The following is a 20,924-nucleotide window of genomic DNA, read 5'->3' as shown; positions in this document are numbered from 1 at the left end:
AATTGATCAGACCTTACCTTCTAAGGCGCCCTAATTTCTGTTTCTAAATCAAAATCTATAGATTATTTTGAGGGCATAAGCCAAGTTTGTACTGCTATAAAGTTTTATGAAAAGTCATCGAAAGTATACCCTAATACATTTTTCTAAGCATAACTCATTGGTTATTGGCTCAATCTAATAAAATGAACCATTGTATTCTAACATAACCCATATTATATATCATATAGTATATACTATATGTACAATATCTATTTATACTCAGATCAGTATCAAAATTTAACTACAAATACATTCTGAGAAATCCGACTCTTTATATTTGTGTTTATTTTCACTACTTCCACTTATAAAAATTCCATGCCAATGATTACAGAAAAAAAAATGCCTATTCATCAAAATATTTATCCAAGTTTTGTCTTTGGCAACAAAAAGTGGCCACTTCCTTAAATTTATTCCAATGACAATGTCCTCTGCAAATCAGTCAGGATCCCTAGCCAAGGGAGGTCAGAGGGGAAGAAAAAAAATGTGTTCGAAAAGGGCAGTACAATTGCTCCTTGTGAACAAAAAAACTGTTGTCAAGTTTTGCCACAGAAAGCCTGTGTTTTATTTTTGTGACCTATAGTGAACAGGACATAACCAGTGTCCCAGAGGCCCCCCACCCCCCACTGCCTTTCTTTTACCATCGTAATTGTTTTTAAAATTATTTTAAAAGACTTTAAGGAGGTCAAGGTTTCGATCATGCGTCACTGTGTCATGAAGGCCCCTCCGGCTTTTATCACACGCCACCCACACCTCAGGCCAAGGGGTCTCGCCTTCCCTGGGGCACTTCCCACCCTATCTCCACAGATCGGGTGTTCCACGCTGGCTTCATCATGTTGGCCAGGAGTGTCCCTGGAGCGTACATTTCCCACAGATGTGGAATCTCATGTTTAAATCTCCCAACAAAACGGACTTCTCTGGGCATGGAGATGCAGCGTAGGATTCTTAGGTCTCCAAGAAACAGAGGTCAGCACCGTGTGGGAGGAGCTACTCAGGGTTGCTGGGTCACTAAAATAAGACTAAATAAGAAACCTGCTCTCATAGGAATCGTTCAGTTGGTCTCAATGCTCAAATGCACTATGCTGTATGTGCCTCCTCAGCTAGGTCAGAAGCATAATTTTGCCAGTAGGGTCAGTTCGAGCAGTAAGTGGTCTAATGCAGAATGTTACTGAGGCCACAGATCTTGGAGTGGAAATGCACCCTCTGAAAATCATCTGATCTAATCCCCAAGGTGATAAGACTTAACTTCAGAGTACAGGTGAAGGAACTCAGGACCAGAGAGGTTAATTAATTTGCCTAAAGTCACAAAGCTTACAAATACCAGAGATTTCACGTTTCCTTCCCCTTGGCTCGATGCTTCTTCCCTACATCACACTAAATCATCTTTGCTCTTAAAAAAAAAAAAAAAGTAAAGGAATGACAGGCATACATAATACTTCCTCAAATGGTCATTTTCATAATTTCTATCAATATGGACTAGAATTACTGCTCTGGAAACAGAGTAAAATGCAGAAGAGTTAGTTTGGGTGGTAGGGGATATTTTATACATCTGGAAGAAGTCAATTTATGTGTCCTCTAGCAACCTAGAATCTTTTCTATAATATGATAGGGTAAAAACCAAGCAATTAACTGATTCATTAATATATTGCCATCTAAATCAATCATTACATTTTGGTTCATACATGCAAAATTACTTTGGGAAAAGCAGTAGTCTTGAATAAATTTTCTAAATAAAGGAAGATTTGTGTAATGTCTATGCAGGTAATTTATGGTCCAATGTAAAAGTACAAGGCTTTTGCATCAGGAAGTGTTGACAGAACATAAGAAGCGATCTAATCACGTCACAATCATAACTCTACTTGGCAAGATAATGAATTTGATCCAAAATTTAAGTTAATTTTAAACATTTATTCAATTATAGGGTTAGTACTTTTAGTAAGTTTTTAATGCCATTTTGTATTTTTTCATTTAACCAACCTAATATCTTATATATTTTGTTGATATGAATATATAATAGCATCAGAACTTCACTGAAAATATGATGCTTTTTAATTTTATAACCATACCCCACAAACCCCCAGGGAACTTCTATGACACTGATAGGTCTTCAGTGGGTGCCACTTGCCTGCAAACAGCACAGAGGGCGTCCCCACTGGAGCCTGCCAGATTTTCAAAGAAAACCATGAAACCGACCAAGAAAATTCTCCAGGCCAGTTGAAACTGAAGAGGTAGCCTTAGAAGGGCTGTGAAAATAACTATCTAAATAAATCCTCTCCCCAAATAACCCTCCTGCTGAGGGCTTGGTCTTGTATCATGCTCTATCTGACCACATGTTTTTCATAAGAAAGAAAATCATAAAGAAAAATAAAGAAACTCTTGTTCTCCACTTGCGTTAAACCCTCCTCACCCACAGTGCAACGTGCTAGCACACTGGGAAGAAAGAAGTGAATGTTTCATAACCTTTTTAGATAAACACCCTCATTTTATTTTTCTCACGGGTGCCTGAGTCTTCTCAGGCCTTGGGTCTTTGCGGGCCAGTTACGGCCGTTGTCCCTCCATGTGACCAAACTTGCTTGCAGATGAAATGGTTTCTTTAACTTGCCATTGTCGGCTTGGAAACAGCCCTCCCTGGGATGGGCTCTGTGTCTAGACTCCAATCCAGACCCTGCTTCTCCCCCCAGCACCGCTGACCCAGCCGCTTCCCTGCTCTCACCCCGAGCATCTGCTGGCACAGGGGAGGCAGGGATGTTTCAGTCTTTGAAACAATAAGGAAATTAGGTCTCCGCAGAGCAGTCTCAGAGTCAGGCTTTACTCAGCACCGACCGTCTCTCAGGCACAGGTGTGGTGCACCTCCGTACCCCGACAGAACCTGCCGCAATGCGGGTGCTCAGCAGGGGGCCGTGGGGAGAACCACCAAGTGTGAGGGGCTAACCTGGGGGACACAGTGGTACCCACTGGCAAGGGCGGAGCGATGACTGGAGGTGGTCCCCCCAAACTTTATCTTGCCTTTCATCTCCTACCTCAGTGTAACCAATAATTGACAAAGGAAAGTTGTTCTCTATAGGAGCGTTCCAGCTAATAAACGAAGAAGGAATGACTCAATTAGAATGCCGCCGTTTGGCAAGACCTAAAGAAAGGTCTAGGCACTGATTGTTAATGGCCACCGAACCCGGTAGGTTAAAGGCCCAGGTGGAGCTTATAATGGGACCATCAGAGTCACCCTGAACCCAGTGAGCAACCCAACATCACGCAACACAAACAGAAGTCACAGAACCCCTGACATGGCACAAGGACGAGGTACGTGAGATGTAGTCCTGCCCCAGACCAGAACCGGGACCTGCACAAGGCTGTAGGTCTACCTACCAGTTAAGAGGAAACACAGGGGGCGGAGGGACGGGCTAGACAGCGCCAGAGGGATGCAATCAGCAAACAGAGTGTGGAAAATCCTACTGGGCAAACGACCTGGTTTCATTTGCAATCCTTGCAAAATTTCAATTGCAAGAATTAAAAAGAGAGAGAGAGAACCAATATATTAAAAGAGACTTGAGATGTAGCGAACACACGCCATGTGGGGACTGTGTTTATATCCCGATTTAAGCAATCCAATTGCCACGAAAAAAATATATGCATACATGTAGAGAGAGAGGGAGCAAGGAGAGACTGGGAGATGTAATTACTAGCTAGATATTTAATAATATTAAGGAATTATTAATTTTTAGGTGTGATAAAAGCATCCTTTTTTAGCGATACGCAATTAGACTTTGTGGATGGAATGATGTCATGCCCGGAGGTGTGGGAGTCTGAAGATCGTGTGTTAATTTTTGCACACAGGCGACGGGTAGAGGGGAATTAATTGTCACATCTGCCTCACCTAATCCGTACCCAGGCCAGCCAAACAAGTGGTCCCTGGGCCTTTACAGGGCTACAAGATTGCACTGGCCTCCTAGCTCACCTCAGCCCATAGCATGCACGTGATCTGGTAGCTCTCCTGCTCCTGACGCCCTCGTGGAGTGGAGAACAGGGGCTCCCAAACCCTCAAGTGACAAGAGTAGCAGGTACAGAGGGCACGTAGGACACTGGATGGACCCAGGCTGACCATGGCAGGGAAGGAGGGAGATCCAGGCTGACCCATGGCAGCAGAAGAGGGGGAGACACGGGCCAGGAGAGCAGGGGTCAGGGCCAGAGCCCAGGAACAGGGGCGTCGTGGGCTGCAGATGAGACCCGGGGATGGGATTCCTGTCCCTACAGAGAGAAGTGGCCAGAGTGAGACAAAAATAAAGGACAGCAAGGACAGGAAGCACCATGCACTCCTTAGGTGGCGGCACAGGGCCACGCGCTCTAAGTTCCGTATCTGCTGGCCGTCCTGACAATCTGGAAGGAATTATTCTCTCTACTTTAGAATGAAGGACCTGAGGTGGCTTGTCCCCAGTCTAATACTTAAATCCTCACCCTGACACCACAGTCACGTCCTCCTCTGTGAGGGATGAGGACGGATGCAGCTCCAGGAAGAGCGGGGCAGGACTCAGAGCTGGGATGTCAAGGAAAGTCAGTCAGCTCCTGGGAGTTGCATCCTGGCTGCACCCTTATTCGTTCACTGGGAACAGTGGCCTAAATGGAGTATATCGACTGAGGGATTTTCCTACAGTTAAAAAAAAAAAAAAGAATTTAGAATAAACAGTTGACTGACCATCTGCTACCGTACATTATATATGTTCATGAGGAGAACAGGGAGGGGATCTTCTCTCTGATAATAAAAACATACCAGGGGCTCAGCTTTGTTTTTCAACTGTGACAAAACGTACGTAAAATTTATAATTTTAAACATTTGTAAAATTCAGTGCATTAAACAGATTCACGATGTCGTGCAACCATCACCACCATCTATCTCCAAAACTCTCTCATCTTCCCAAAGAGAAACTCCGTCCTCGTCAACCACTTCCCATCCCCAGTGTCCCCAGCCCCTGGCAACCACCCTCTACTTCTGCCTCTAGGAGTCTGCCTGTTCAAGGTACCTAAGTAGAATGATACAGTGTTTTTCCTTTTGTGTCTGGCTTACTCCACTTGGCGTGGTGTCTTCATGGTTCATCCATGTTGCAGCGTGTGTCAGAATTTCAATCCTTTTGAAGACTAATATTTCATTGTGTGCATAACCACATTTTGTTTTTCTGTTCATCTGTTGATGGACATTTGGGTTGTTTCCACCTTTTGGCTATTGTGAACAGTGCTGCTATGAACACGTACAAGTGTCTGTAAGTCCCTCATGGGGCCCAGCTCCTTACTGAAGACGTCACCTGTGATGAGGAGCACAGCAGGCCACGTGCTATCAGCACACAGCGAACGAGCTACTGTAAACAGAAGTATATGGCAGCTCTTGATCATCTCTAACAAGGTATGAATACTGAATATAAATAAGAAACCAGGAAGAAGCAATCAAGGAAAGAGCTGTAACTACGGAGTTGAAGTTTTTCCAAGCACGTTGGGAAACATGGCCAAGCACAGACAGGGGTTCAACTCCACTCAGGTTAATGAGTTGGAAGTCAACGCTTTTGAAGAAAAGTAATGTAGGGTTTTGGTTTCCTGTGGCATCATGCTACAAGAATCTAGCAGATTCTGTGTTTATGAACTTAGTAAGATTATGTTAAAGTTTCAAGCTTTCCAGAGAGTTATATTGTCTTAAGTGATCAATGAAGAGTCTTGGTGTACCACACAAACAGAAGCATCGTGGCCTTTCTGTTGAGGACACGACAACTAGGAGAAGTCAGCAAGAGACCGGCCATAAATGCACCCCCGTTTGTGACATCTGCACGTAACCCCTGCTGGCTGCACTGCAAGGAAGTTTCCACAACGATGACATCAGCTCTTCCCCCAGCTGCCAGAGACCCCTTGGAAAGAGCCAGGACGACCATTGTCATCCACCTGGGACACAGCATTGGGGAAAGAAACCCCAAGTCTGCAGCAGGGTCCTCATTGGAAAACTAAGCCACAGCATATGAGGCGAAGGATTGCAAGTGACGTAATTAAACGTGGAACTCTACTTTCGTATCAAATGCCCTTTTCTAATAATTCTTCTAACTTTAAAGAGTTTGCTCAAGGACACCACACTCTCAAATTGGAACCCAGAGGGGCCTGTTTTAAAAAGGTTGATCTTAACTCATTTAGGCACTTTCAAGTTGAGTTGGGTTGAGGAACAAAAACTCTAAAAATGGTGTTCTGACCTTTCCCAACGTCTGTACAACTTCAAAGGATGAAATGAGGGGGAAAAGCTCAAGGGAATTTAGCTCTCATTCAGGAAACAAAAATTAAAAAGATCTCAAATGTTGAGGGCGAGAGATTTTAACTTAAAGCTGAAGGAATTTGGTCGAGTTGGACTGATGTCCATGTAGCTGGTGTCAATCCCATGAGTCCACAGTCCCATTTAGAGAATTTTCAATGGCACCATCACCCCCTTCAGCAAGGTGGGCAGAGATGACCACTGGTACCATCTGATGCTCTGAGGCAGGGGACAGGCTTATTATGCTGCAGGCATTGGGCAGCCTGAGAGGTGTTGGTCACCCCTGTAGGAAAGTTTGCAGACATTCCTGTGGGCAATGCCTCAGCTAAGACAGAAACCCCAAACCAGAAGGGTCCAATGGGTTGGCATTTCCCTGCCAGTCCCAACACTTTCTAACAGAACTTTTTGTGATGATGAAAATGTCCATGTAGCCCTAGGTGGCTTTTGAGACCTTGAACTGTAGCCAGTATGTCCAAGGAACTAAAATTTTAATTTTATTTAAATTAAGTTTAATTTAAATAGTCACATGTGGCTAGTGGCTCTCCAAGTAAAGTGTGAATATAACTCCTAGGAGAATGTGTTAAAAATATACATCACCAGGCCCTATAGCTGGGGATTCTGGATCAATGGAGAGAGGTAGGACCAGGCATCTGCCTTTTTAACAAGCCCCCCGCCCAGGTGGTCCCAATGCTGGTGGTCCAGAAGCAATGCTCTAGATTTCAAGGGGGGGAAGGGTCTATGTATGAGTTCCTGGTAGGGGACACCCACTGAGTGGACACAGACCAGCATAAGGATATAGAATGGCAGCTGGAAGCCAGAGGCTCATGCCGCTAGACTCCAGCTGAGAAATTCAGCGGAGCACTGGCATCGCCTTCGGTTATTACGACTGCTATGCGGATACTGTCAGGGGCACAGTGAACCCGTCTACCCGTGTCCTACCCACCATAGACTCCAGCTGAGAAATTCAGGGGAGCACTGGCACCACCTTGGGTTGTGACAGCTCTGCGGATACTATTAGGGGCACAGCCAACGCCTACCCGTGTCCTACCCACTGCAGGCTCATGCTCTCCAGCTCACAGCCACCAGCCATTGCTATATTTGGGTCAGCTGCAAACATTCGTGAGCCCCAAAGAAACATCATGCTCAGTTCTGCATGAGAGCCCTCCACAGGTCACCTCCAGAATGGATTCTGTTAGGCCCAATATCCACCCCTCCCAGACTCTGAGAACCACGCCCACTATAAGCTGCATCTTTGCGCCTCTGGCCCCTGCTCCAAGGGCAAGTTCTTAGTCCTCTTCCGGAGTTCTCTATCCCGGTCAAAGGAGTCACTGTTCTCCAGCATTGGCGACACTGTCCTTGACGTCTCCCTTTCCATTACTCCATGCGTTCAACTGCTCATCAGATTTCTGCCCATTCTGCCTCCTGAACACTCCTCAACTACTCATTCCTTCCCACAGATACTCCCGTGCTTCAAGCCACCACCTGCTCTCCCCTAGACAACAGCGGCACGTGGTCCCTTAACCACGCTCACTCCTCACCTCCTCCCACCTAGTCTTCACCTGCAGCCAGAGGCTCTTTAAAGAACTGAATCTCATCATGTCTTTGCCCTGCCTATAGGCCTTGTCTTCCACGTGCGCCGCTGTCTTTATGGAAAAACCGCGAGATCCTTGTCATGGCGCACAAGACCCTGCACGGCCTGGCCTATCTCTGTCTCGTTACTCTCCTCCTTACTCATTAGCAGTGACCTTTCTAGTTCCTGAAAAGCTTCCTCAGGACTTGACCTGTGCTCTTCTTTCTCTCTCGAACCCTCTACTCCCCGCCCTCCCTTACCCGGCGCACCTCCACACGTGCACAGAGCAAATGCCGCGCCATCATGCACCTTCCTCCCCAGACCAGGCCACGGCCCCAGACCTTGCCTCCTCGGCACCTACCGTCACTCACTCATTGTTTTTGTAATGATCTGCGGAGTGCTGGGATCCTTGACTAACCTCCCGAGGACAACTTTATCTTACTCACCACTCTACCCCAGTGTCCATCACAGTGTCTGGTACTGAACACATATTTGTGAATAAGTGACTAGGTGAGTGAGTGAATGAACAGACGACTTCAATAATGCACAAGTAAATATTCTGATAAAGATTTGTAAACAGTAGAAGGGAAGCTGAGAGATGGAAACACGAAACTAGACAGGCGAGTTCTGGTTTTGTTCTCATCCATTTAGTCCATAATTAGAACCCACCAAGCGGTTAGAGCTCTTGGTTCCAAAGCGCAGGCCAGGCTCCTTCTGCAACAGTGGAAGTGTGAAGAAATAACACTCAAACAGAGACTTCAAAAGCTCAATTTCTGAGAAGGTCAAGGCTGTCAAACTAAGAACCTTACACAGCAGGAACCCAAAGGCTGAGCCCGGCTAATCCTTCCCAGGTCAGAGTTGAGACGTCCGGCTGTCATCAAGACTTACAGGTAAAGAGTGGGCATAACCCGATTCTCACTAATTCAGAAAGTCTGAAACAGAACATAGTTACAGTGAAGCCAAGGGTATAATTAGGTAAAATAATTAACATCGCTGGATCCACAGAGAAACACTACTGAGAGTCATCCAAACCTGACCATCGGAAATAACATGACTGTTAATCTTCCCACACAGACCATACAGGGACGTTTAGTCCACTTTGCAGATGAGGAAATGGGAGAATGTCCGCAGCTCGGCTGGGCTTATAGAAGCCAGGGCTCGTAACTCCAGACCCTGTGTCCTTGCCAGAGAACTTTCTCCTTGAATTGTCTCACGTCACTCGAGACAGACCTTCAATCTCCCGGGGACTCACTTCTGCCTGGGGCCGGGGTGCCCAGGTTCCGTCACTCACTCATTTGAGAAGAATGTATCGAGTGCCTATGACAAGCCAGGCTGTGTGGCAGTGGTGGGGGGAGGATGCTAAGACCCTGCCCCTGACCTCAGGGACGTCCTTGCTTAGTGGGAGACGAAAGAACAAAGTGGCAGGAGGCTCTCAGATGTAGGGCTCGGAACAGCACAGAGCGCAGGGTTCTGGCTGTGGCCTGGCCAGGGTCACTGCACAGCAGAAGGATGACACTTCCCTCGCCCCGGTCTAGGACCCTCACCTTCCCCCAGCCACACTCGGGTGGCAGTCACCTTCCTAGCAGCTGCACTGCCTCGGGAGCTCCTCTTGAATTTGCAGGTCTCAGTCACGAGAACTGCTAGCAAATTTCCCCTGAACTTGCAAGATTTATTTTTTTGTTAACCCAAGCATAGGATTTTACATTTATCCCCATTAAATCTCATCTTGTTAGTTTTGGCCCATTGATCCAAACTGCTGAAATCTTCATAATCCAGACTGTGCCGCGCCGAGCACAGTGATCCGCCCAGGTTTGCGTTGCCAGGAAATGTGATCAGCGCACCTTTGACATCTTCATCGAGATGGCTGAGGAAGCCGTGGGCCAGCACAGCCCTGAGGCCACCAGTGACAATCTCAGTCACCTGTGGACAGTGGGTCGGGTCAATGTGAACAATGGATTGACGTCCTCGGGACAGTTATCCAGCCAACCGTACTCCATCTATGGCCACTCCACACTGGCTACGTTTCTGCACTCTGCTCTATGTTGTTCTGAAAGATGATCTGAAATAAATGCCTTTCCAAACATTTACACCCATGTTTGACAATTTTAAAATGCCTTCTCTGCTATTGTTCTAGAGCAAATACTAATTAAAGTTAACCCTTAAGAGATGTCTGGAATTGTTCCAGACTAAATAAAAGTCAGTGCTGAAGTTCTTCTAGCCCAGAGACACCCCATGTATAAATTCTGCCGGCCGTGGACTCCCCACAGCAACTGCCTTCCGTCAGGGGTGGGAGCAGGGCTCGCGGCTTGAGAGACGGAGGGAGTGTGATCTGCCACCATCGTTCTTAATTATCCTAAGCTGGAAAAACGGATGTCTAAGCTGGCCAGCCTACCCAATAAAGCATTTTGATCAAAGACGCAGTTTCACAGAACACCTGTTTGAGGAATGGCCCGAGAGTCCACGGGGATCCAGCAGTCATGAAAGTCGTAAACCTGGTTTCTGCAGTTCCGTAGGCAGACAGCAACACTGTGGAAAATGCTTCTCATGGGAAGCTTTGCGTTTCTTTAAACATTCAATTATGGCTATACAAACACAGATTTTAAGTGAACAGCATCCAATCTTTGCACAAATTAAGGATGTTAGAAAGCAAATAAAGTAGATCCCCTGAAAAACTATTCAATAAAAAATCAGTGCTATGCCATGAAGAATTGGTTTACCAAGGAAGCATGCTGAGTAGGGTTAATTAGATGACTCTTTCAGCATCAGCTATGGATTATAACACTTATGATTTAAGGGACCGGAGCCACTTTTATTTAGGTTATGGTTTCTAAGCAGGTTTCCAATTAAAATAAATTTCTGGATATTTAAAGACCTAATATTCAATAGGTAAACCTTTTTGCCCTCTGAAAGTTGCTGGAGGCCTTTCAAAATGGCCTTTTACCATTTTCTTTTTATGAATAATAAATTTAAATAAATTTAAAATAAATTTTATGAATAATAAATCAATAATAAATACTTCAACGTTCTTCTCTCCATAGTCAAACTTTTACAACAGATTTTCCTTCGAAAGAAAAAGGTTTTCCTAATTTTAAATATTTTCTTGTCATAAAACAAGACAAAAAGTAAATATCTTCCATAATCTTACTACCTAGAGATACATGCCATGTGTATAATTTTAAAATAAAAACTGAATACTATGTAAACTGTTTTCTCACATTCTGTTTACATTGATTAGACCTTGAATTTTTTTTACAATAAAAAAATCCATCATTTTTAATTGCTGCATAGTATTCTGTTTCATAGCCATGCCATAATTTATTTAATATAGCCTACTGAGGTACTTTTAGGTAAAACGTTCTGCAGTGAACATCCTTGAGCACAGGGCCAGTTCCTGGACTGAAGGCACAGAAACAGGGACCAACCAGCTTACCTAGTGATTGGTCAGGCCCTCTGTTATAGTACTGGCTATTAAATATTTAAATGACTTTTGCTTATATTTTTATCTCTGAGTTCTTATATAATAGCTTCATTTGGATAAACTCTCTGAATTGGATCTATTGGGCCAAAGACTATGCAAATTAAAAACTCTATCATACACTGATTACCTTTTGTGTCTGACAGCATTATACACTAATAGGGTCCAAGCATTTCACTCCACTTATAAAATTGTAGATTTTTAGTATTCATTGCCTCAAGTATAGTGCATTTAGAATAGACATGTAACCTTTTTCAAAAAATTGTTATACTGAAGTATTTGGGGTAATGCATAATAACACCGGCACGCTCTAATTATGTAAATGTTACTTTTAACAGAATGGAATCTCTACAATTGTTAGAAGTACTACAAGTAAAAATAAAGCTATAGAATACCATAGAAACATATTATATACTCTCCATATATTTTCAAAAATGTAGGTTGATAGAGGTCGGGAAGAGAGAAATAAATTGAGAAGAGGTAGTTTGTTTCCAACTTTTTCTTGTGAAAGACCCGGAATTGAAAGGGAGCAAATTAAGGCACCTTTTAAAATGATGTTTATACAAATTAACACTGTCCGCTAGTCCACAGGTATTACACTTTCTGCAGTAACGGAAGGTAAATCATTTTCAGAGAGAACCACGGACAAGGCTATTAAGCTACTTTATAAACTCAGAGAACTAGATGGGCTCTAAGCAGTTATTTCTACGTGGAAATGTATGTCCATTATAAAACTAAAAGAAGTAGGAGGATATAAAATTGCACTCAGACTATGATATCAACTAAGAAGACAAAAGAAGCAAAGCCTTATTTATAAGGAAAAAATCCATATAATTCACCAAAATATTAACCAGGGTTGTGTTTGGTAGTAGGAGTACTTTTTGTTTTGTTTTGTTTTTGGTTCTTTTGCCCCCATCCAGCGTTCGGTTTTCTTCACTGGGCAGGTATTCCTTTCATAAAGAAAACAAACAACTTAAAGTTTCTACTAAGTCCATTTCCACTTCTCTACCTGCAGTTGCAACACTGTATAAAGAGTCCAAGACCAGCCTCCCTCATGCTCTGCACCAAGTTCTGGCCTAACAATGGGAGCAGGTACAACAAAGAAACTTCCTGAATCCAGCCGCCAATCACAACAGCTCCATGGAGCTGGGCATCACCACCAGAAGCCTTATTTTCTTTTGCTCTTTCAGGGAATACCTAGTTTCCTCCCGAGATAATTTCAAAACCACATATAAACAGCAACATAAAAACAGTTCCACAGTATTCTTACATGAAAAGACGAGTACAAAGATATTTACTTTGCCAAGAGAGACATATCAAAAGCAATATATGGTTTTCTGTTCAGATCCCCAATTATCCACCAACACATGTGCCTGAATCTCTATTTTAAGATCATCACGTCACAAGAAAAGCTAAAAACATGTTTCCTGTTCACAAAGCTTTTGACCCACTTAATGGTGAAAGGTAAGCATGTAGGAAAAAAAAAAACTACAAAGAAGCAGGTTGCCGATCCCAAGGAGCATGATTTTATGCATATTTTCATCACCAGTACAAGTAAATGATCTGACTTGTTCACACGGAGATGCTAAGGCAGGTTTCTGTGACCCCACACCCCTGGCAGAACTCACTCCGGTGAGGCTGCCCTGCCTACACGGCTGTTTCCGCAAAAATCAGTGTATTGCTGATGGGGGAGGAACAGGAACCAGCACTTCTGGAGGACAGAAACTGCTATTTTGAATCAAGTAGGACATGGAGAATTGGTTTATTCCTTGAAATACAGATTTCTTCTTAGAACTTAGAACCAATAAGCTCTTCCTTTCTGGTACCAATGAAACAGAATTTTAAGGGGTCCCTTAGATCTGAGGAATCCTTGGGGTTATAGCTAGAGTATAGAATGACAAGAAAAGGAGCTGTTTTTACTTATACTTGGAGACAGACATGGTTTTCTACTGGTAAGGCATACCAAATAGATAACATTCATGTGGTCCAGAAAAAAATATCATACCATTTTCTGGAAATTTAGATAATTTTTCCCAAAAAGGACCAAATGTTTAAATAAAAAGATGAAATTAATAGTTCAAACCACTGGAGATAAGCTTTGAAAGATAAAATAAACTCTTGGTATTTCTTGGGAAGAAAAGAGTTTCTGTCCATTTGAAGCTGTTTCCTCTTATATAATCCAAGAATTGTCAGAAGTCAACTAATTATGGAACACTGTTATTTGAACAGACAGGGGATGCTCAAATTCTATCCTTGAAAAATCAGGCTCTAAAAAAAAAAAATTGGAACTATGAAAAAACTTGCTGAGTTGTAAAGTCCCTTTTTAGAATAATAAAATTTTTTTTTTCCACTGGATAATTTTTTGAAGTTAATTCCTACCTCAAATCCAAATTCGGATTACGGATCCACGCATTTAACTCTGGTTCTCTAAACACCAACGTAAATCGCGAGCACTTCTCTTCCCATGTTGTCTTAACGTTCTATCATGCAATAAACAAGAATTTACTTGACTTACTCATTTCTTTCCAGATTTATGATCAGTTCTTTGCTTGCCAGTTGTATTCGAACATTCAGCACTTCTGGATGATTCTGAAAGGTAAGAAAGCAAAGTCAGTGGAAAAGCGTTTGACATTGACTTGCCAACATCTGAACATGTTCCACAGGCATATTCGACAGAGGGAGAGAAAAATAGGTTTTCTTTTTGGGAACATTGTGAGACTCCTAGCGCAGGAGCTTAGGGCAAGAGTTGGAACACACAACGCCTTCCCAGAGGACATGGACGCGGCCCCAGCATTCTGCTCCTTCGGCCACATACCCTGGGACCCTCCTGACCCCACTCTCTCCTCCTCCACAGCATCGACTCCTTCAAGTCATAAATGATGCAGTCAACCTAAGAACAGGCCAAATGCCATGTCAGCCCAGTGTATAAATGAAAGTTTCTTAGCAGCTTAAAGAGAGAAAAGTGGAGGGAGAATCGGGCCATCCCATGGAACAGGCACCACAACCTCGAAGGCACCTACTTCTTACCAGTCAGCAAGGCATGAGCCCTGCCAGTGGGGACCGGTCTGTTGGGACATCATCATGACCACATTAAATTAGTGTTTCCTTAGCTGTGTTGGTTTTTTCCTGCCTTTGCTCTGCGAGTTCTTTTGGGTTTACAATTGTACAAGAGCTATGAGAATGAGAAGTTTATACATAGTTTTCTAATATTTTGTATTTGAAAGGAGCTATTATAATTCCAGAGTTGAAGAGATCTTTCAACAATATAGTGTTTCAGCTATACCCTGAACCGACTACCTACATATACTACACTTTAGGAGAAAATAGATTGTAGGTTACAAATATCCAAATATCCAATGAAAATAATTAGTTAAAATGAAATGAAATTTAAACAAAACCCACAACAACCGAAGGTCACGGAGTTTTGGGAAAAAGGCAAAACATGTACCAACGAATGTCATATTATTGGGGGAGAATCAAAGTTTAAAATACTATTCAGTTTAATTTTAGGGCAGCCCTTTGCAAATTTTCTTGTAGTTTTCTTATGTCTACTATGGTAGCCATTAGCCACATATATCTATTTGTATTTAAATGAACTAAAATTTAAAAATTAGTTCATTGGTCACACTGGGCACATTTCAAGGCTCGGGAGGTACAGGTGGCTAGTGGCTACCACTACTGGACAGCACAGATTTGAAACATTTCCATCTTCATGGAAAGTTTCTTTTTACAGCTCTGAGTTAAGGATAAAGACCTAGGACTTGCACCATCCCATTGCTTCCTGAGTAATAGACTATTTTAAATATTGGTTCCTTCAGGAGGTAAAATTGGATGCAAACCAGAGGTTTGTTTCACGTGTGCTTTAAGAAGGCTCTTTGTCAATTTTAATCGGTGGACGATATCATTTTAAATAGCCACATAAGCCTGAGAATTAAACTGGTAAATTTTTCATACACACAAAATTCTTATGCATATTTTCTGGTTCTAAATAGGTTTTGTTTGTTATAGATTCATTCCAGCAAAAGACTAAACAAACACTTCTTAATTTATATATTTGGCCACAGTCTGGTGCTTATAAGAATTGTATGGATTTCTGAGTATTTGCTGAACTTTTAAAATTAATATTACTATTCAATCCTACGTGATATTGAACACATATCAATTCTTTTTAATATAGCGTGTAAAAGCGTGTGTAAGCCCTGTACAGGTATTTTCTTTTGAGTCTATTCACAGGGACTTTTGTCCATATTTACTTACACTTGCTGACACTTGGATTTAATTACAAACACTTATATAATGTTCTCTCCAGGGTTTGTAGTATGTACTAATTATATCTTTGAAAAATAAGGTTATGTTTATAAAATAATTAGAAAATATGTCTCAATATTCTGTCAAAACGTGCCCACATACCATATGTATGTTTGTGTGTATAACTTGTTTTATACGTGTGTGTGTGTATATATATATATCACATTAGTTACAAATTGTGTTTGCCTAAGATACCAGCATACATATCACTATCTTAAAGAGAAATCCTGACAATTGTATTTGTGAATGAAAATAAATTATTTGTGGCATCTTTGTTCCCCCAAAGAACTGAGCTAGTTTAAATGTTAACATCTGTACTAATTCCACATCAAGTACCCACAATAGCTGTTGTAACATTCCAACATCAGCATCTTTCAAAGAGTACACTTTCCTCCAGGGAAGCAAGGAGACCCTTATGTATTCCAGTTGAGAGATGAACGGCCCAGGGGAAATCAACAGAGAGGGGGAAACAGCTATTTCACTTCAAAACCTCTAACTGCTGGAGACTTTCTAGTTTGACAGCATGTGTTCTTTCAACTTTCGACTGCTGTCCATTGGAGATGACGAAGCAGTACTGGTGAAATGCAGTATTCCTTTTCTCAGAAATGATGTATCGATTACCCTAATGGAACAGCATCTTTTGTTGGATGCTTAAAGTTAACTGCATTTGCTGAGGAAATCAACTAAATGCAATCAATAGGCCAGAAATGTAATTCTATTTTTTTAATTGGGAAAGTACATCCAAAAGAGCATATAAAATGTGTAAATACAATTTGAAAAACAACAAAATAACCACAGGGATACCTACCACCCAGCTGAAAATGCAGAATATTATCAGAATCTTAGAAGCCCCTGTATTAGCTTGCTAGGGTTGTCATAACAAATCACTGCAGACTGGGTGGCTCAAACAGCAATTAATTGCCTCACAGTTCTGGAGGCTGGAAAATCCAAGATCAAGTTGTTGGCAGGGCTGGTTTCTTCTGAGGCCTCTCCCCTTGGCGTGCAGACGGCTGCCTTCTTGCCATGTCCTCACACGGCCTCTCAGTCTGTGTGCTGATGTCTTTTTATAAACACACCAGCCATTTTCAGATCAGGTCCTACTCGTATGACCTCATTTTTCCCTAATTACCTCTTTAAAGGGTCTCTGAATACAGTCACATTCTAAGGTACTAGGGCTTAAGATTTCAACATAGGAATTTGGGGGACAAAGGAGAGGCAGCTCAGTCCCTCCACCCCCTCACCCCAAAGTCATTATTTTCTTCATTCCTCACGAGACAGAACCATTATCCTGAATTTTCTGTCAATCATGATCTTAATTTCTTTTATAGCTTTATTCCCAGTGTATACATTCCTAAGCAATGTACTATTTAGTTTTACCCAGTTTTGAACCTTATAAAAATGGCCTCATATTTTGTCCATTCTTCTATGACTAGACTGGTTTCTTTTAGCTAATCTTATATCTGCTAGATTCACACATGTGGTTGTGTGTAGCTGTACTCCATATATTTTCACTGCTATATGGTATTTTATTATATGAACAACGTATACATCCATTCTCCTACAGAGGGACGTTTGGGTTTTTTCCTGACCCTTCCTTTTGCTCTTACAATGTTGCTATGAACGTTCTTGTGTACATAAACCTTACCAGACAGACCCGAGTTTCCCCGGGCATATCTGGTGGTGAGGTTTGCACATGTTTGACTTTACTGGGGATCTTTAAACTGTTTTCCAAAGTACAAACAGGTTATACTCCCTCTCTTAGTGGATAAATGTCCCTAACACTCCATATCCTCATGAATATTTGGCAAAAATTTTAAAAGTCAGGAAACACCCATCTGCTGACTGTGAAATTGTATCTCGTTGGGGTTTTCGTTTATATCTCCCTCAGTAACGAGGCACAGGATCTTTTCTTAGGTTTATGGAGGGAACATTTTTCTTCTGTGATATACTTCCTCATGTTTTTTGAACATTTTCTTTCCTTTTTTCCTCCTCCTCTTGTCCCATTCTTAATTTTTTCTATATTTTGATGCTATTCTTTTGTCTGTTACACACATCACAATAATCTTCTCCCAGTGTGTGCCTTGTCTTTTCCGCCCTCTTCACTGTGTTCTGGTGAATGAAAGGCCCTGGTTGTAGTAAAGTCCTTCATGGTTTCAACTTTACATTTCATTTGAGAAATTCTTCCCTACTCCAACATCAACAAGCAACCTGTGTTGTCTTCTAAATGTTTCATCATTTTGTCTCTTGTATTTAAGACTGTATCCCACCTAAACTTGATTTTTGTGTCTAGTACAAAGCAGGAGTCCAGTTTCACTGTTTAAATTGTGATTAACCAACTGTCCCAGCACCGCGTATTAAAAAGTCTGTCTTTGCTCTGCTGATCTGCAGCGGCAGGTGGAGATCTGTTGCTGAGAAGCAGCCCTCAGGCTCCTTGCACAGGTGGATCCAATTTTCTCTCTGGCTGCTTTTGTGATCTTCCCTTTTTCTCCCATGTTCAGCAGTGCCCCCATAAGATGTCTGCGTGTGGGTTCCTTTTACTTTGCTCAATTTTATTTGTGCTCTTTGGAAGGAAGCGATGCTCCCTTACTCTCCTCTTCCTCAGAACAGGTTTATTTCTCATTCACCCACACATACCTGTCTTTCTCCAGCAGTGTTCAGGGCCCAATGTTAGGTTGGAAAAAGTAGGTGGAGGTAGGGGTGTGATCCGGATCGGGGACTACACAGGCAAGAGCGGCTGCAGGCCAGGGGAGGATCCAGGTGGAGGTGAAGGAGCCAGCAGGTGCCAGCCAAAATAGAACAGAAATCTGTGGCATGGACATCCCAGAGGGAACAGGACCACTTCCTATGGGATGCTGGGCAGGAGAGAAGGAAAGAGCTGTGCGGAGAGAGAAGTATTAGACTTTGGAGCTAAGTTCTTTTTAACAAAGGTGCCAGGAAGAAGTCATGGCAACATTCAACATCTTCTTGCTTACTCCAAAATCATAAGAATGAATTTTTTTTTAGTTTGAAAGGACAAGTGCGTTGATGCATTTTTCCCATTTCACTGCCTCTTAAGTTGTAAGGCACCGATCTTCATTGACATCCCTACCTGCATGCATGTACATGCATGTATATATGTGCGTGTGCAATCATATTATAATACAGGACTTCAGCTGAGGTCGAATTTATATAGGGTTTCTTGTGAAATAGCTCTTGCTATTTTAACCTATACCCCACTCCAAATTCCGTCCAGGCTCAGATCTAAGTCACTTTGCTGGAACGTGAAGGTGGGGAGATAAATTCCAAAGTTGACATGGCATTTACCCAGAATCCCCCTTCCCTCCTAGGACAGCAGCTTTGTCACTGGGTCACACTTATCAGACACGTATGTGCTCCCAGGAGGCACAGGACCTCCTACAGAAAGGGGTTTTGGCCAGCTGGGATGGCCAGGCCCAGCTGCCGTGGTCTCTCAGAGGTCACCCACAGCACCTGCTCTGGGCATCCTATTCACTGGCAGTATGAACAAATGTGTAAAAAGGCATTAGTTGATTAGATACAGGGTTTTTTTTTATCTTCTTGCTATTATTCATGTTGTTCTGCCTTTCTTCAATTCGTGTAATTGGAGACTGATCCGAATTTGAATCCAAATTATTTCTCCCATAATGGGTGCAAAATATCTGGAGTCCATAAATGTAGCTTTTCATGGGTGTAGGGGCGTTTATTTTTTCTCTGACGTACAGCATCATCTCCTTGGTGTTTGTCTCCAAAGAGTAAGAAATTTTCACTGACTTAGGAAACCTGCCCTTCATCATGCAGGTGACATGACATCGTAGCAGAGCAGCATGGCGCCGGCAGGCAGGAGGGAATTACCATCCAGAAAGTGCGACGTGGGGTCAACAGCCAAGCCATCTCCATCACACGACGCCCAGGTTATCCTTCCAAAGACTACGGTCAGGTCTGAGCCAAAGTCACTCATCTCATCTGTCAATACTGGAAAGCTCAGAGAGATCTAATTTTTCAAGCAGAACAACAATATTAAAATATTGCATTCAAGGGAACTCTAAAATAACTAGATCCCTCTCCGGCACTAAATAAATGCTTCAGGCTGCAGCCCTGGCATTCATGGGGCACGAGGGAGTCATTTATTGCTATGAATATTTAGAAGCGATCTTGATTACCACTTTAATATTAGTGTGCTAGTTCCACAGCCTGGAAGATATGTGCACTGTGGAATTTAGAGAGGACAAAATTGAATTAACTGCAGTGTAACACAGAAAGGCATTAAGGCACTGTGGCACCATGAAAGAGCGCCCCTGGCTTGGGGCCTATTAGTTATTACATAAATGATAATGTTTATTGATGAGTTATTGATAATTTTTCCTGATGAAAATTAACATTAGCAAACAACTTGTCCAAATGTGCAGGACAGCACATACCATCCTTAGGTAAAAGTTGTTTTTGAAAGATACATAATGTAGTTGATGTTGTTTGTGTGTTAAAATGTTGGATTATCGGTAGTACAGAATCTTCTCACTGTATTTCTGCAGCATACCAGATTCTCAGTTTTTCAACTTGCTTCTCCCTTCCTGGCAGGAAAAGGCATAAACCACATCATCTCTGGCCTGGGTGATGCTCTCAGTTCAAGTTCTTTATCCTGTTGCGACTGGTATGAGCACCAATGCTTAAATTTGTAGCAGACATTTTAGATTTTCATTTTAGATTACTGTAGCTATAGCCAGAGCATCTTAAAGCCTTATTTATTCAACAAAATATTTCTAGTTTCCTCCATGCATCTGAATGCTATGGCATGACAGTCCACCAAGCATATGTGTCTGTCTGAGGACATGGCTAATTCTGAAGCAAACGACACGAATCCGTTCCCTTCTCCAGCCTGTTGTTGGGTTGGAGGAAGGGAATGATGACATGACTTATCAGAAAGCAGTCTGGAAAATACTATGATACTGATTTCTCAAATTTATCACATCTAAAATTTGGTTTTATCACCCCCTCATCCCGACATCCGTTACAAAGGGGAGGTTGGGGAAAATCCCCCCAACTGGACTTTCCTGGCTTAGTGATGCCCTTTCTTAAACCCTTCAGTGGTGGCACTAACAGCCCTGGCTCGAGTATTATAAAAGCTATTCATGGGCGGGGTGTGGTGGGTCATGCCTGTAATCCTAGCACTCTGGGAGGCCAAGGCGGGTGGATTGTTTGAGCTCAGGAGTTCGAGACTAGCCTGAGCAAGAGCGAGACCCCATCTCTACTAAAAATAGAAAGAAATTAAT

General features: G+C 42.5%; 1 protein-coding gene across 1 annotated transcript in view; it reads right to left on the bottom strand.

Annotated features, from left to right (window-relative positions):
• The window catches only part of ADAM12 (ADAM metallopeptidase domain 12), a 307,846-nt gene that overhangs the window by 205,746 nt on the left and 81,176 nt on the right, over positions 1–20,924 (bottom strand). Inside the window, exon 3 of the mRNA XM_012655353.1 lies at positions 13,868–13,941. Coding sequence (XP_012510807.1) covers positions 13,868–13,941 — 74 coding nt within the window. The remainder of the gene's footprint in view (positions 1–13,867; positions 13,942–20,924) is intronic.

The sequence above is a fragment of the Propithecus coquereli genome, unplaced genomic scaffold, assembly GCF_000956105.1.
Source record: "Propithecus coquereli isolate 6110/MARCELLA unplaced genomic scaffold, Pcoq_1.0 Scaffold473, whole genome shotgun sequence".
Classification (NCBI taxonomy): Eukaryota; Metazoa; Chordata; class Mammalia; order Primates; family Indriidae; genus Propithecus; species Propithecus coquereli.
Note: the sequence above shows the minus strand (reverse complement) of the source record. Positions and strands in the feature narration are given on the sequence as shown.